At 52.3% G+C, this 12843-nt stretch overlaps 2 protein-coding genes and 1 long non-coding RNA gene across 12 annotated transcripts; 2 read left to right on the plus strand and 1 right to left on the minus strand.

Moving 5' to 3' along the window:
• The first annotated feature begins 847 nt into the window (after nucleotides 1-847).
• On the plus strand, nucleotides 848-8160 carry KYAT1 (kynurenine aminotransferase 1). Of its 7 annotated transcripts, none has more exons than XR_014936306.1 (14): nucleotides 848-951; nucleotides 1237-1351; nucleotides 3183-3241; nucleotides 3713-3863; nucleotides 4407-4556; nucleotides 4872-4958; nucleotides 5068-5196; nucleotides 5366-5486; nucleotides 5931-6007; nucleotides 6148-6365; nucleotides 6444-6630; nucleotides 6815-6891; nucleotides 7212-7298; nucleotides 7456-8160. XR_014936306.1 is itself a non-coding variant. In XM_085521433.1 (14 exons), exons 5-14 carry the CDS (start codon nucleotides 4476-4478, stop codon nucleotides 7522-7524), a joined length of 1005 nt encoding a protein of 334 aa, XP_085377559.1. In that variant the 5' UTR covers nucleotides 848-951; nucleotides 1237-2464; nucleotides 3183-3241; nucleotides 3713-3889; nucleotides 4407-4475; the 3' UTR covers nucleotides 7525-8160. The 7 variants fall into 7 exon arrangements, 4 of the variants coding, with proteins under 4 accessions (XP_085377559.1, XP_015734408.1, XP_085377558.1 ...); XR_014936308.1 differs by having other exon boundaries at nucleotides 5935-6007; XR_014936307.1 differs by having other exon boundaries at nucleotides 5935-6007; nucleotides 6276-6365.
• LOC146757458 (uncharacterized) lies at nucleotides 7833-9285 on the minus strand. Its single transcript, XR_014936319.1, has 2 exons — nucleotides 9150-9285; nucleotides 7833-8051 (listed from the first exon to the last, which is right to left on the minus strand). It is a non-coding gene; the product is annotated as an uncharacterized LOC146757458 (long non-coding RNA).
• On the plus strand, nucleotides 8414-12541 carry SPOUT1 (SPOUT domain containing methyltransferase 1). Of its 4 annotated transcripts, none has more exons than XR_014936311.1 (12): nucleotides 8414-8477; nucleotides 8716-8770; nucleotides 8862-8981; nucleotides 9073-9232; nucleotides 9752-9841; nucleotides 9933-9982; nucleotides 10209-10422; nucleotides 10755-10827; nucleotides 11082-11180; nucleotides 11619-11721; nucleotides 11887-12034; nucleotides 12205-12541. XR_014936311.1 is itself a non-coding variant. In XM_015878925.3 (12 exons), exons 1-12 carry the CDS (start codon nucleotides 8436-8438, stop codon nucleotides 12295-12297), a joined length of 1164 nt encoding a protein of 387 aa, XP_015734411.2. In that variant the 5' UTR covers nucleotides 8414-8435; the 3' UTR covers nucleotides 12298-12541. The 4 variants fall into 4 exon arrangements, 2 of the variants coding, with proteins under 2 accessions (XP_015734411.2, XP_015734412.2); XR_014936312.1 differs by having other exon boundaries at nucleotides 8414-8471; XM_015878925.3 differs by having other exon boundaries at nucleotides 10209-10339.
• The last annotated feature ends 302 nt before the right edge of the window (nucleotides 12542-12843 follow it).

Genomic DNA, 12843 nt, shown 5'->3' on the forward strand with positions numbered 1-12843 from the left:
GCATGGGGCTGTTAAGTGCGGCCAATTTGGACTTGTGGACAGCAGTGGTTGCTTCTACAGTAAAATAAGCACAGCTGTGGCTTTCTAGGAACCTGATGGGGCTCAGCAGCACAGCAGTGGGGATCTCTCCTGCCAGTCTTGGAGATGCTGATAAGCTCAGGGCAATAGTGGGGGGTTGGCAAACATCTTTCTGTCAGCAGGGCTTTCTGCTGTTATGGCCCTTCTCAAGGGTCTAACTTGGGGTCCAACAACCACTGCCAAGCTCAGCAGGAGGGATGGACCCAGCAACCATCCCAGGATGTGCTGTGTAAATCCATCTGGGAGCAAACACGAGCTGACCTGCCAGTTGTTTGTTTCAGTGTTGGGAAGTTTAGCAAACACAGTTTGCATCTGCCTGCACAGAAATTCCCTCCCTCTTAGTCACAGCAGCAGGGTGTCGGGTCAGGAACCAGGACCTCCGCACTGTAAACGTCAGCCCTTCCTTCCCCATGCCTCACTTTTTCCTACTGCAAGACATAGACAGTAATCACTTGGAAGAGCAACATGACCTGATTCATCACGGCACGCAAAGCCTGCTCACAAAAGGGAAAGGGAAGCTGAGAGGGGATGATTTACTCCCTATGTCTCACTTGAGCAATGGCCACCTCTCATAGCACTGACAGAGAACGCAGCTCCCATGTCCCTGCTGACCCTGTGTCTGAGGCATCACACAGAGCCAGACGGAGCTGCAGGGCCTGGCTTTGGGCTGGGTAGTTGGTCATTATCCTTTGATGAACCCCAGCTCTCCTTTTCCCTGCACAGTCCCCCCCATTGGTGTATTGCAGCCCGCAGACTCCTCCCAGGAAGCAGACGAAGCATTTCGGATCTATGGAGAAGCCGGAATGCGTATGAGTTCAGCCCGAACGCTGCAGCCAGGCTTTGGAAGCGTAATGCAACACAGTCCAGCTTGATGTAAGTCGGTTTTGCCCCCACTGCTGCCCCTGCTGTGGAGCCAACATGTGCTACGTCCATTGTTTTCCATAAGCCGTGCTGTTATTTCCCTCCTGGGCAAAGAGATGTTAAACATTGACATTACAGTGACAGCACACACAGCGTCTGGGCTGTGTTTCCTACCCAGGGTGCAATAACACAGCATTGGGTCTGGACTCACACAGGTACACAGAGCCTTTCCTTTCTGCCTGCAGCCCAGGAGTGTTTTTTTCTCATCCCTTTGCTTTGTGTCTGGGGGAAATGCAGGTCTGTGCTGTGAGACAGCAGGAGCCGTGGCATGATCAGGAGACTGGGACCGTTCCTGCGTCACTTCTTACTGGAGAGGAACTGCAGCGCTGGATACAGCCCGTACTGCAGCGAGGTACTGAGTGCCCAGCATGGCTGCCTCTGGCCTGCAGCCCTGTCCTTGGCTCAGACTGCTGCATGTGGAGCCAAGGAGTGAGCCGTGGCAGTGGCAGCAGATAGGGCACTTCTCAGTCACTCTGCTGTGACCTCCTCTGTAGTTAGTTATTTCCAGGTAGCCTGTTTAAAGGGAACACATCACAAACATGAGAGTGCACTTTATATGGAGAAAAGCTCATTGTGGGATTGCTTCAACTGGAGGTGTCTGCTACTAAAGCCTCGTGGGTTGCAAAATATTTGGGAAATGGAATATCAGCATCCTCCTGGAGAAAGAAACTTGCAGAGCAAGGAAATAACGTGCTTATAAGTGTTGTAGGGCAGAGCGTGGCTGCAGCTGCTCCGTCTTCTGCATTTGCAAAGCACTGTCCTGCCTGGCTGCAAATTGCAACTGGAGGATCATTGTCAAGTTGGGGGGCAGAACAAACAGAAATGGAGCTGGGGGCTGCATGGCCTTGAGTCTGTGTTGCTCTCCAGCCACCCACAGCAGCATCACACAAGCTGGGGATGGGACAAGGAGACATCAAGGGAAAAAACTTTGCCATTTCTGAAAGGGTGAGAACCTTTGCTCCAAACTGGCAGCTTATGGACTTATAACACTTTATTCCTGCTGACCCCATCACTCTTGCCAATGCTGTCACATTGTCTGACCTGTAGCCAGCAGCAGCCCTACCGTAAAAAATACAAGATTGGAGCTGTTAATATTTAATCCTCAACTATCTTTTACATTCCGAGCCACAAATCCTCCTACTCCCACCAAAAACAGCTTGGGGTTAGCACAGGACTTGCTGACTGTGATACTCAAAGGCTTTTGTAGCAAAGGAAGGGAATAGGGGAGAGGCATGGGGCTCCCCTCTACCCAGGGAGGCAGTGACTCCTGCTCACCCTTGGCCACCTGCCTGGCCCATGGGGGAGCACAGAGTCCAGCTGCTGCCCTCTGAAACACAGCACTCCTTGCATTCATTGGCAAAACTCCCCAGCGAGGGCTGGAGTTGCATAAAGAATCCAAAGACTTCAAGGGAAACGTCCTTGGGGCACTTCTCAAAGGCTGGGGCAGCTTTGCAGGAGCACGCAGGTAAGTGGGAGGTTACTGCAGAGGGGACCCCGTATCCCCCCATCATCCTGACAAATCCTCTTCCTGCACATCCTAGCTCCACATCTCACATCTTTGCTGTCCTCATGTGCCTTCCTTGTCTGTGTTTAAATGCATTTTGCTTTCTATGGGAAAGATCATTTTCTTGGCTCGGTGCTTTGCAGATGCACTACTCGTGTCCCCACGCTGGCTCTTCTTGGTGCATTAGACATAATTTGTCTCCAGTTTCCAGTCCCCTCCCTGTCTGGTTGCCTTTTCTCCTGTGCTGCTGAGTTATTAAATTCTACCTCTGCTGCTTTTCATCATCCTTGTGATAAATCCCCCATCAAGGACAGCAGACTTCTCCTGCCATGCTTATCCAGACAGAAAGAGGCTTTTGCTCTGCATGCTCACCCCTTCTAGCCCCATAACCACGATGCACATGGATATTGGACACCAAAGAGATTCTTATGTTAGGGGAAAACAGAAACTATTCAAAGCAAAACTCTGAGGTTCAGGGTTATTGGCCTGGCTGTTAGAGCCTGGCTGAGCTCATTTGACCCCATGCTTTATTCCAGCTGGAAACAAGGTGTAAAGCATTGCTAGTGGCCCAGTGAGGGTAACTCTACTGGGTGAGCAGAGGTGGGAGGGCACGTCCCCTTCTCTTGTGGCCCCACTGCCACTGGTGAAAGCTCCAAGCTCTTTTTCTCACTCTTTGCAGGCAAAAATGTCAAGGCCAGTGCAAGCCCGGAGGCTGGAGGGAATAGATAAGAACATCTGGTGAGTTAAGCTGCTACTGGGCAGCTCCTGCTTTACCTTGGTGGTCAGCGTGGCTTTAGGCAGCCTAACCTAATGGGCTTTGCTGCACCCAGCTTCAAGCTACAAAGCGCTGATGAGATGCTGAGTGTAAGGTGGGCACTGAGTCCATCCAGCCTTACCTGTGCAGAGCCTTCATGATGTCTGAGTGTTAATTTTTGCAGCTTGAATACCTCTGGTCTGATCAGAATTGGTATCTCCTTCAAAAGGATTAAAACCATTCCCAGTGAGATAGTGCAGGGCTCTGTTATAATTAAAACAAGTCTGAAATTCCCTGTGCTTGAGACAGGCAATGAGGATGGGACAGAAAACAGCCCTGCCATGGAGGCACCTTGCTCCCTGTTGATGGGATGCCAACAAGCAGAGCTGGTGCCAAAAAGCTGCCCCAGGCTCCCTCTGTAAATGCTTATTGTGCTCTTCCTTCCATCTCTCTAGGGTGGAGTTTGTAAAACTGGCTGCCACCTACTCCACGGTGAACCTGGGCCAAGGCTTCCCCGACTTCCCCCCCCCAGACTTTCTGAAGGAGGCATTCAGCAGAGCTGTCAGCGGGGAGAAGCACACGCTGCACCAGTACACCCGTGCCTTCGTGCGTGGACAGCATCCTGCTCGGCGGTACAGCCCATCAGATGGGCCATGAGCAACACGTATCTTGGCTGGGCATGAGGGCTGGGTACCTCCAGCTGCTGCAGTGGGCAGATGGAAGTGACCTAGATTTGCATTCACAAACATCTTCTTGCATTAGCTTCCAGCTTTGCTTCTTGTCTTCTTTCCAGAATCTTGTTTTGCCATTGCAGAGGTCTGGGTGGCAGTTAGTAGTTTCTGACAGTGCTGTCCAGGCAAGGAGTAGCTGCTCTCATTTAAGAAAAGGGAGAGAATAGTTTCAGGAAGGACCATGCCCCTGCTTTGCTTCAAAGCTATGTTGACTGATGTGGAGGACCAGCAGACACAGGGTTCATTGCTAAAGCTCCCATGGCACAAGGCACCTGAGTATGCGAGGTGCAGCCATCATGGTTGTGCCGTGGTGAAACCAGACCCAGGGCACTTGGCCACCCAGCCCCATCTGAGGGGCTCATTTCTCTTTCAGAAGGTTTCTACCAGCCCCTTCCCACCTGTTCCTCTCACCCCACAGGGTCACCCACCGCTGGTGAAAATCCTAGCCCAGCTTTTTGGGAAGCTGCTCGGACGAGAGCTGGATCCTATGACCAATGTGATGGTGACTGTGGGAGCGTACCAGGCCCTTTTCTGCTGCTTCCAGGCTTTCATTGAGGAAGGCGATGAGGTAACCCCGGAGCTGGGCTTGTCATATGAACAGCCTTTCCCTGGGTGAGCTCTTTCTAGACCTGCTGGCAGCTGCAGCCTGTTTATTTTAGCCAGAAAGGCTTTATTCCACACTTTTCAGTATCTGAGCTTTTAAAGGGAAAGTTGCAGCAGGGCACAGATTCATTTCTGCATAAGGCAAAATAATTCTTTTGCCCCAAGTGGTGGGAAGAACAATTCAGTGCCCCTGGTAATGCATGTTCTCCATATTACAATAGTTCAGGGATTGAGATCTGAGCAGGGCCAGGAGGGTGCTGACGTTCCCCATCTCTTCCAGGTGATAATCATTGAGCCCTTTTTCGACTGCTATGAGCCAATGGTGAAAATGGCTGGTGGGACACCGGTGTACATCCCACTGAGACCGGTGAGTGGGTCAGAGCCAGTGAGGAGAGAACAGGAGTTGTATCATGGTGAGCAGTGAGAGGAGAGCAGGGCCAGCAAAGCAAGCTGAGATTCTCCTCTATTCTCTCTAGAAAGCTCCAAAAGAAGGAAAACTGATGTCAAGTGCAGATTGGCAGCTGGACCCGGCCGAGCTGGCTTCTAAATTCAGTGAGCAGACAAAAGCCATCGTCCTGAACTCACCCAACAACCCTCTGGGCAAGGTAATGCCTCTGGCTAATGGGGACAGCCCTGAGGGAGCACTGGGCTGCTCCAGCTCAGCCAGACCCATCTGAGATGCAGCAGCAATTCCATATGAGGAAGAGGGTTCTGTGGGAGCACTGTGTGCTCAGAGCTGCTCGTGCTGCGTCTCAGCTCTGCTCCCTGCTGCAGGTGTTCAGCCGAGGGGAGCTGGAGCTCATTGCAGACCTGTGTGTGAAGCACGACGCCCTTTGCATCAGCGATGAAGTGTATGAATGGCTGGTGTACGATGGGAAGGAGCACATCCGTATTGGTATGGAGAATAGCATGGCTGATCCCGGGCTTCTCCTGTGGGTACAACATCTCTGGGTAGCTCCATCCAGAGAAGGATCTGGGAATATAACTGGGGCCTCTGGCAATTGTAAGGGCTGCCTGCATGTACTTCAATTTCAGCCACCACAACAGGGCTTAAACTGGAGCTTTGACTCCCAGAAACAGTAAATTGTGGCTTCGCAACATGAGATCTGGAGCAAAGAGCCTTTTGGCTTCAGTGAAACTGGATTTTATCCTCTACTGTGTAAAGCCACAGTTTTCTGGCTGCCTCTAGTTTTAGGACATCCATTTCAGCATGACTTCAGAGATCTCTTCTTTCTGTCCCTATAACATGCAATTACCTTGTTGAGGGGAAGTAATATTGGCACCCCTGGGAACCCTGGGCATGGCACAGCCAGCAGCATTTTTCTTGCTTTATTGCCAGCCAGTTTGCCAGGGATGTGGGACCGCACAGTGATCGTTGGGAGTGCTGGAAAAACCTTCAGCATCACTGGCTGGAAGGTAAGTTCCCTGTGCAACACCTCAGTGCCTCCCCATCCCTGTCCCTTTGCTCTAGGTCACATTGGGCTCAGCACTGAGGGCAGTTGTATGTGTAACTTTGAGCCCCAGTGCCACAAAATACCAACAGTACTTTACAACAGCCCTGTCTGGAAAGTGCTACCAAAGCTTGAGGAGGCACCTGATCTTATCACCTGATCTTATCACCTGATCTTATCACCTGATCTTATCACCTGATCTTATCACCTTCCTCCTCCTCTCCTGGCCATAGGTGGGTTGGACTGTAGGACCCAACCGGCTGCTGCAGCACCTGCGTACCGTGCACCAGAACTCGGTGTATCACTGTGCTACAGCTGCACAGGTAAAGGCAGCTCCATGCAGCCACACAGACCCCAAAGCAGCCTTGGCCATGTTTCCACTGCTTCCTCTCCCTTCACAGGATGCTGTGGCTCAAGGTTTCCAGAGGGAGCTTGAGCGCTATGGGAAACCAGACAGCTACTTTGTCCAGCTGCCCAGGGAGCTGCAGCAGAAGAGAGATCAGCTAATCCAGAGCTTGGTTGCGGTGGGGATGAAACCCATCATCCCTGAGGGCACCTACTTCTTGGTGGCAGACATCTCTGAGTTCAGTGAGTTCCAATGTTGCTTGGGAAGGGCAGAGTGAGGGGGTCAGCTCAGCCTGGTACTGCTGCTAAGGACAGGAGCCTGCACAAACACCATCCAAAGAGGGGAGAGACCACACGTTTGAGCTCCCGGTGGCTGTGGGTTTGGGGTGAGGCACCAACCACAGCCTCTGTGCTGCTCCTCCTGCAGAATCCGAAGTCCCTGATGTCCCCGACTCCGACGAGCCCTACGACTCCAGATTTGCAAAGTGGATGGTCAAGAACAAGGTAAATTTACCTGCTTCTCTTTCACTGTGGTGACTGTGGGTTTGTGCCCTCACGAGGAGCCAGTAGCAGCAGCATCAGCGGGCAATGTCCTCATCCAGGCTTGGTTCACAGCCATGGTGCCAGGCAGGGCTGGGGCTCTCCCATCCCATGTGTGCATCCAGCAGCCTGGAGCTGGGGGACACTTGGGATCTGTCAGGCTTCAACTCTGTCATCCTGAGCAGAGCACTAAGGGCATCTGTGAGCCCATCCGTGAGACTCGTGAGCAACAGGCCATAGTTTCACCCATGGCAGTTCCATTACTCCCCATTTCCCCTCCGCAGGGACTGGCAGCCATCCCACTCTCAGCATTCTACTGTGGGGCCCATAAGGACAACTACAACAGTTTCATCCGGTTCTGCTTTGCCAAGGTGAGACACACGGCCGGCCTGCACCCCTCAGGTTTGGCTGTGTCCACATTGCATGGAACACAGGGCAAGAACTGGGGCTTTTTTTGTACAAACAACAAGTGTAGTGAGGGGGGGGACCTGCTGGAGGCCACAGACTGAACTCATGGTGTTGATTTAGGAGGACGCCACACTGAAGGCAGCAGACGACATATTGCAAAGATGGAAGCTGGAGAAAGCTGCTCCCTGAAGGCACTGAGGGGCGAACCCGGCTCCCCACGGCTGCACTCCTTCCTCTTGTTTTACTGTGCTGCACACTTTGCTACATGATGATTTTTGTGCTTTCAGCCACGTTTTCTGTCAGACGTGTGGGTACAAGGTCTGCCAGGCCCAGGGCTGGGGGACACAGCTCTCACTGTGATCCAATTGCAAGCAGTGAGCCTCCATGTGCACTGCTGCCATTCAGCATTTTTGCTTCTTGTTTTAAAGACTTTGCTGGTCAGTTCTGAGCTGTGTCCATCAGGACACTAAGGGTGGCTCAGCAACCGTCCACCCTCAGGAAATAGGTCTTTAAATGGAGCTGGGCTGTAACCAAACCTTCCCTGTGCACCCACATGTAGTTGATGCCTGGCAGCATCCCCTGGGCTGCAGAGCAGAACTGCAGCCTGTGATGGGTGCATGCAGCTGGTGGGACAACAGGAGCAGCACTGCAGCATTGCAGCATTGCAGCATTGCAGCATTGCAGCAGGTAGTTCTGGCATCATTCTTCATTTCAGGCTGGATAAAAGCATAGGACTTGATCATCAATCGTGCTGGAGTTACATGCAACATTTGATAAGTATCTGTGACTGTTAAATTATTAAAGTTGAGTTAATTGAGGACTAAATGTGTCTGTAATTATGGAGCTCACATAGAGCTGCCCCCATTCCCTGGGTAACATCCACATTATGGCAGCAGCACCTCAGCAGTGCCCGCCCGGCGGTCACCCATCCGCTCACACAACACACCGCACCCTGCTGAGCTCGCCAAGCCGCGCGGGGGATTTAACACCAACACTGCACCGCCCTCTGCCCAGCCATTGGCTCAGGTGGGCGGGACCCGGCGCCCTCGGACCAATCACAGCAGAGGGGGGCGGGGCCAGAGAACGTGGTGGGGGACAAGATGGCGGACGGCAGCGAGGCCAAGCGGCCTAAAGGGGTGCGGGTATGGAGGGGTGTGGGTATGGCTGTATTATGGGGCTGTGGGTATGGCTGCGTTATGGGGCTCTGGGTATGGCTGCGTTGGGGGCTGTGGGTATGGCTGCGTTATGGGGCTGTGGGTATGGCTGCGTTATGGGGCTGTGGGTATGGCTGTATTATGGGGCTATGGGAATGGCTGCGTTATGGGGCTGTGGGTATGGCTGCATTGGGGAGCGTGGGGATGACGGCTGCTGTGCCCGCAGGTGGAAGACAGGGTTGAAGACAGGAAGGTGAACTGGCGGCGCTGGAAGCAGGAGAGTAAGGCTGGGGGCCGCTCGGGGTCGAGGAGGGGAATGGAGCTGTGGGGGGGACCCGGCCGTTAACAGAAGGGGCCTCGTGTTTGTACCAGGGAAAGCAGAGAAGAAGAAATGGAAGGAGCTGAACCTGCTGAAGAAGCTGGAGAAGCAGCGGGTGCGGGAAATGGCCGAGAAACAGGCGGAGGAGCAGCAGCAGCAGCAGGAGGATAAAGGTGAAGCTGCTGGGGGGGCTGAGCTTGGAAGGGTCCGTAAGTGCCATAAAGCCGTAATGCCGCAGCCCTGCTGACTGCCCTCCATCCCCAGGGCGGCACTACACGCTGAGCGTGGCCCTGCCGGGCTCCATCCTCAACAACGCGCAGTCGCTGGAGCTGCGGACATACCTGGCCGGGCAGATCGCCCGAGCGTGTGCCATCTTCTGCGTGGATGAGATCGTGGTGTTCGACGAGCACGGAGAGGATGCAAAGTACGGATGAGCTGTTCTGGTCTGCAGGAAGGTTCTCCTCTGTGCTCCTTCGGTCTTAGATGAGATCAGAAATGTCTTTATCCTAAGCAGGCGCTCCTAACACGAGGATTACAGGGCCCTCTGGGGGCAAAGATGGTCACTTACCTGTGCTGGGACATGGGGAAGATGGAGATGCTTTGAAGGAATGACACCTGTTCCTTCAACTTCTCATCTGGGCCTGTGCCTCTGTTCACTGGCCAAGCACTGCAGTGCTATAGGATCCATTGCCAGGTTGTATATAAAAAACCAGATACATAAAGACTAAATATGACAACAGCAACAAAACTGAGTAAGAGCTTTGACTTGGAGAGTTCCAAATAGAACTTAATAGTTTCTACCTCTGGAGCAGCCCATTTATTTCTGTAGAGGTTGAGGGTGGAGGGAGCTGCCATTCTTAGATTAAAAGAAGGTCTTCTGTAGACCTGACCCTTTGGGGCTGTGCAGTCTTGTACTGAGTTCAGCCTGTTCTCTCTCCTTCAGGAGCGTGGAAGGGGAATTTGAAGGAATTGGGAAGAGAGGCAAAGCTTGCGTGCAGCTGGCTCGGATCCTGCAGTACTTGGAGTGCCCTCAGTAAGTCCACTGCGATCAGTTCGTGACTCCTTTTCAATTAGAACAAAGCCAGAAGTGACAATTTTCATATTTGAACCTTCTCTCATAACAGGTACTTGAGAAAATCGTTCTTTCCAAAACATGGGGATCTGCAGTTTGCAGGTAATAATTCAGTTCTTTCTGTCCCAAGCTGTTGATTCCCCCTCTGTGAGCTCTGTCTCTCATTTTGCATGGAATGCACAGAACTTAAAGCCTTTTCCTGACCACACAGCACAGGTGAGATGCTGTGCTCCACTGGAGAAGAGAGGGAGGAGGTAGCAGAGCAGCTTACTTACACTTATAGTCCGTGTTCTGTCCTTAGCTGTTGCTTTCCTGTGCACTGTTGCAGGGCTCCTCAACCCCTTGGACAGCCCCCACCACATGCGGGTGGATGAGGATTCGGAGTACAGAGAAGGTGTGGTGTTAGACCGGCCGTGTAAACCGGGCAGAGGCTCATTTGTCAACTGTGGGATGAAGAAGGTATGGCAGCGTGCAACCTGCAGATCCCAAAGCAACTTACCCTGGCACTCTGTCCTGTTTGAAACAGTCACAGTGACTTTCAGGTACTGCTGGTTTTCTGAGTGCCCTGCTTCATAGCAGGCTGGGGTGCAGCTTAATGCTATTGCTGTCTTGTTCATGGCTGTCAAGGGTTGTTCATGGCTTCCCAAGTCCTGGCAGGCCCATTCCAGCACGTTACTGCTTTGTGCTGTGGTTTGAGCCTCTGAGCATCAAAATAAGTCCCAGGCCGATGACCCAACCACCGTGAACTCACTCAGCACAGACCCTTATTACAGAGCTCCTCATTCCAGCCCTAGGCCGGAATAGTTCCCGCCCTTTCTTCTTCCAACCTTCCTCAGTACCTCCAGGCTAACATTGCTGGTGACTGTCTCTGCAGGAGGTACAGATTGACAAACAGCTGAAGCCTGGTCTGCGTGTCACTGTGCGCCTGCAGGAAGCACAGAATCCAGGTAATTACTGCTCCATTAGCATCTGTGAACTCAACTCTGGCTGCAGTTGGTCCTTCTGTGTGACAGCCTTCAGATTACTAATGTTTGAGGATACTCCACTGTGTTCCCTTTACTACACACACAATTTAGTAACTCCCTCACCGCATCTCCTAGTTTAGTGCCTTAACACAGGAGAAACCTCAGGATGGGGCTGGTCAAATTCAGCTCTTCTCAGGTGATCATTGGGGTTGTTCATCTCCTCCCTTCCCTTTCAGAATCTAAAGTACGAAAAGGCACTGTGGTTTCCTCAAACCACCCTCGTACGGTGTCCGGTCTGTACTGGGGTTACAGCGTCCGCCTTGCCTCCTGCCTGAGTAAGTGCAGTGCCCAGAAGGGTTCTTTGCTTTTTACTGTGTGGAAGGATCTTAATCCCACCTGGGCTTCCACACCAATCGCAGCCCTACTGGGTACACTTCTGCTGCTTAACATGTCTCCAAATGGGTGACTGCCAGCCAGCAGTGCAGCTAATTTTCCACTGTCTTCTGATAGAAAGAAAATCATAAGCCATTCATCAAGGAATGGTTCTTGGTACCTGCTGAGCTTTAAGGTGCTGCACTCAGGTGCCAGGAGACTCCTGAAGCAAGGGAATTAAGCAGGGAAAGGGATCATTCTTCATTTAGAAGTTGCATTAGTGGCACTGGAAAGCAATCATTTCTGCTGCTACCACTCACCTGTGAAGTGTCTGAACTGCCCAGAAGGCAGCATGGGTGAGAGGACCGCTGTGATAACCACATTCTGTGTTTGTTTGCCAGGTGCTGTCTTTTCAGAATGCCCATTCAAGGAAGGCTATGATCTCTCTATTGGGACCTCAGAGCGGGGTAGCTCCGTGGACCAGGTCACCCTCCCCTCCTTTAGGTCTGTATCCAAGTGAAAAAGAAGCGTTTGCACACAGCCAATTCTTAATCTCCCTTAAGGTTCAAGTCACACAATATGCTCTCCTATGTAAAACTTGTAACATCTACGCAGGTGTGGACCTAAGAGCCATTCTCCCTCTCACTCTGTCCCTGTGCTCTCCCATAGGCACATCCTTGTTGTATTTGGAGGTCTTCAGGGCTTGGAAGCTGGGGTCGATGCAGACCCAAACCTGGAAGTCACTGACCCGAGCATCTTGTTTGACTTCTACCTGAACACCTGTCCCAGCCAAGGCAGCCGAACCATCCGGACAGAGGTAAGGCTGGGGCTGACAGCACGGGAGGCGCAGTGCCTGTGTGCACAGAGCATCTCTGTCTCTGGCAGGGACACACAGCCAACCATGATGTTCCCCACAGCGATGCCTCAGCCATTGCTTTGGCAGGCAGCTGAGTGCAGCAGTTCTGACTGCGCTTTGGTCTGTTCCAGGAAGCGCTGCTGATCTCTCTGTCAGCACTGAGACCTCACATTGATGAGGCTGCAAAGACTCCCACTGACAGCTGTGAGAAGGAAAACCACTGACCCTGTCCTCTGCCTTGGACTGCCTCTGGGAATAGCCTGTTGCTATTCAAACACAGAGAATCACTCCAGGAACCAGCCCTGGGGAAGCTGAAGACACAATGTGACTAAAGTTGGCAGCACTGCTCAACCAAGTCTCCAGCATCTCTGGACCATTCAGCTGCAACATCCAGCTAAAAGCTGGTCAGCAAACTGACTGTCAGCAATTCAGATGCCTTGGGTAGAGAATAAAACAGTACCAAACCTCTGCTTCCTTCAAACTCCCCATGTTTTGTGTGGAAGGCGAGCAGTCAGCATCCAGGTAGCTGACTGCATCCAGGGAGCTCACATTCTCAGTGCCCCTGCAGCAATGCAGCCCTCAAGCTTCAAAAGTAATAATTTAATCCTTGTGTCAAGCACGTGTTCCTGTCACACTGTTAGTCTGACTCCCCAGATCCCCCTCAACTCAAAGGCTTCATCCTTCCCAAGGCAGGAAGGGCTGGAACTGCCTTTATCTCGACAGGAAGGACATTCAAAGGCTTTGGTAAGAGCAGATAATAAAATGACCAA

The sequence above is a fragment of the Coturnix japonica genome, chromosome 21 (assembly GCF_054131305.1).
Source record: "Coturnix japonica strain WE chromosome 21, WE-NBRP24, whole genome shotgun sequence".
Taxonomy (NCBI): Eukaryota; Metazoa; Chordata; class Aves; order Galliformes; family Phasianidae; genus Coturnix; species Coturnix japonica.